This window comes from Squalius cephalus, assembly GCF_949319135.1.
Source record: "Squalius cephalus genome assembly, chromosome: 17".
NCBI lineage: Eukaryota > Metazoa > Chordata > Actinopteri > Cypriniformes > Leuciscidae > Squalius > Squalius cephalus.
In genome coordinates, this window is record NC_137138.1 from 401,211 (window position 1) to 403,710 (window position 2,500).

Consider the following 2,500-nt stretch of genomic DNA (forward strand, 5'->3'; position numbering starts at 1 on the left):
CGTCGCAACGATCATTTGTTATTAAATTAGGGGCCGCTAAGACGACACCATTCCCTCTACACAGACTTTAAACGCGAACCTGTGAGAAACGCTGATGGCGTTCACATGCGCATTTAGAATGGGTTCTATAGTTATGTGCATTTGAAAATACGCAGGTTTGGAATTCCCTACAAGCCAAGCCTAAACAAAGTACTTGTCTTTCCTTATAAATTTTGATAAAGAATTTTATTTTATTTTGTTGCTTTGGGGTAGGAACGCGAAACGAATTTCCCGACAACGCCTTATCTGTAGAGTGGTAGAGGGATCCTCCATAGGGAGAGACTAGTTGGCACTTCAGCACTGCGTTGTCATCGGTCCAGGCGAAGGTCCTTCGTCAGATCTGGATACGGCCCGGATCCGGCAGGCTGCAGGAAAACCTCGGGATAAACACAGACACTAAAATTAGCGTAGATGCCATTCTTGTGCCAGGTGACTAAATACACACTCGACAAGAGACGTCCTGTTCCACAGGTCCAGAGAGGGAGGGCTGGGCGTCCCTCATATAGAGTGTGTGTGTGTGTGCAGAGAGGGAGGGCTGGGCGTCCCTCATATAGAGTGTGTGTGTGTGTGCAGAGAGGGAGGGCTGGGCGTCCCTCATATAGAGTGTGTGTGTGTTGCCGCCCCTGTTGAGGATGTTAATAATGATGACGCAGCCGTGCGTGAGCTTACCCGAGCCTCACTTCTACTACACCTGGGGAAACGCAAGGTCCCTCTCTCTACATCAGATGATGCCAGCTTCCTCGGGTTCAGAAGAAAACCCAATGGAAAACTGGACACCAACACAGCAGGCTTTGGCGTGCGCTCGGACTGGCTGGACCTGATGACCTCTGCAACCGCACTAATATCCAACAGGAGGAACACAGCAGGACAGCCGGCGGAAGCCAACAAGAACATCCTCACGGATTCAACATCACGGCAGAGGCAACCATCACAACTGCGACAACATCCAACTCCTCGACACTCAGAACATCAGAAGGACAGTAATCGATCACTTCATCTGCGTATGAGACAGCACTGGACAGGCCTACGCCTACAGGGACAACTGGCCTGTGCCGACCATAACGCATCACACACAGTTCTGAAGAACACAGCCCTACAAGACGACATCCACAGATTCACAATTAAAGCTCGTCTTCAGGTACTGCCAACAGTCCAGCTCAGCAACATGGTTTCCATCTGCACATGAGCCGTTCTGCCTGCAACACCACAGCCGGCACAGAGAGACGATCGTGCACATGCTTAACGGCTGCTCCGCCTACAGGACTGTACATCGCCGCCACGACCGCAGTGTTGCACTCTCAGTGAAGGAGCTCAGAGACAATGCCAACCTTACCACAATCCAGTGTAACGGAAGATCAAGACAGACTGGTTCTCCCCCCCACACGAACAGTGCGCTCAATCAAGATCAAGCTCTGTATCAATCTTAATATCTACATATGGAGGCGCAGGCGCACCTTTACCCTCATGTGCGTACCGGACTGAGACACTGGCTGCTGTTCTACACCTTTCTGCCAGATGTGGGTTATGCCATGATATACGCTTATCTTCTAAATCAAATAAAGAATTTAAATGTGAGAGAGAGAGTGAGTGAGTGAGTGTGACTGAGTGTGTGTGTGTGTGTGTGTGTGAGTGAGTGAGTGAGTGAGTGAGTGAGTGAGTGAGTGAGTGTGTGTGTGAGTGTGTGTGAGTGTGTAAGTGAGTGTGTGTGTGTGTGTGAGAGTGTGTGACTGAGTGAGTGTGTGAGAGTGTGTGAGTGAGTGTGTGTATATGTGTGTGTGTGTGTGTGAGAGTGTGACTGAGTGAGTGTGTGAGAGTGTGTGAGTGAGTGTGTGAGAGTGTGTATATGGGTGTGTGTGTGTGAGAGTGTGTGTGTTGCTCACTGCGTCCATCAGGGTGAACTGCTCTGCCACTACAGTCGGGTCAAAGCTCAGGAAATCGGGTCGATCTTCATGGAATCCGTTTTCCTCCAGTAGAGTGAAGGCACAGCAGGCCTGATCCAACACTGCACACACACACACACACACACACACTGTTCTGCTGATGGCTTCTACCAGTAGATGGCGCTAATGTCAGCAGACAATCAAAAGCTTCATCTGAGCCCGTGGAAATGAGTTAGATGATCACATGATTAATGATGTTCATGTTCATCAGCTCTATATCACTGAACACACACACACACACACACACACACACACACACACACACACACGTCTACATCACTGAACACACACACACGTCTACATCACTGAACACACACGCACACACACACACACACACACACACGTCTACATCACTGAACACACACACACACACACACACACGTCTACATCACTGAACACACACACACACACACACACACACACACACACACACACACACACACACGTCTACATCACTGAACACACACACACACACGTCTACATCACTGAACACACACACACACACACGTCTATATCACTGA

The 2,500-nt window shown here is 49.4% G+C and overlaps 1 protein-coding gene across 4 annotated transcripts in view; it reads right to left on the minus strand.

The window, feature by feature from the left end:
- Positions 1-2,500, minus strand: part of LOC307174614 (ral guanine nucleotide dissociation stimulator) — a 50,212-nt gene that overhangs the window by 29,282 nt on the left and 18,430 nt on the right. For all 4 annotated transcript variants that reach the window (XM_079898580.1, XM_079898578.1, XM_079898581.1 and 1 more), the window contains exon 5: positions 1,920-2,041. In XM_079898580.1, the coding sequence (XP_079754706.1) occupies positions 1,920-2,041 (122 nt within the window). The remainder of the gene's footprint in view (positions 1-1,919; positions 2,042-2,500) is intronic.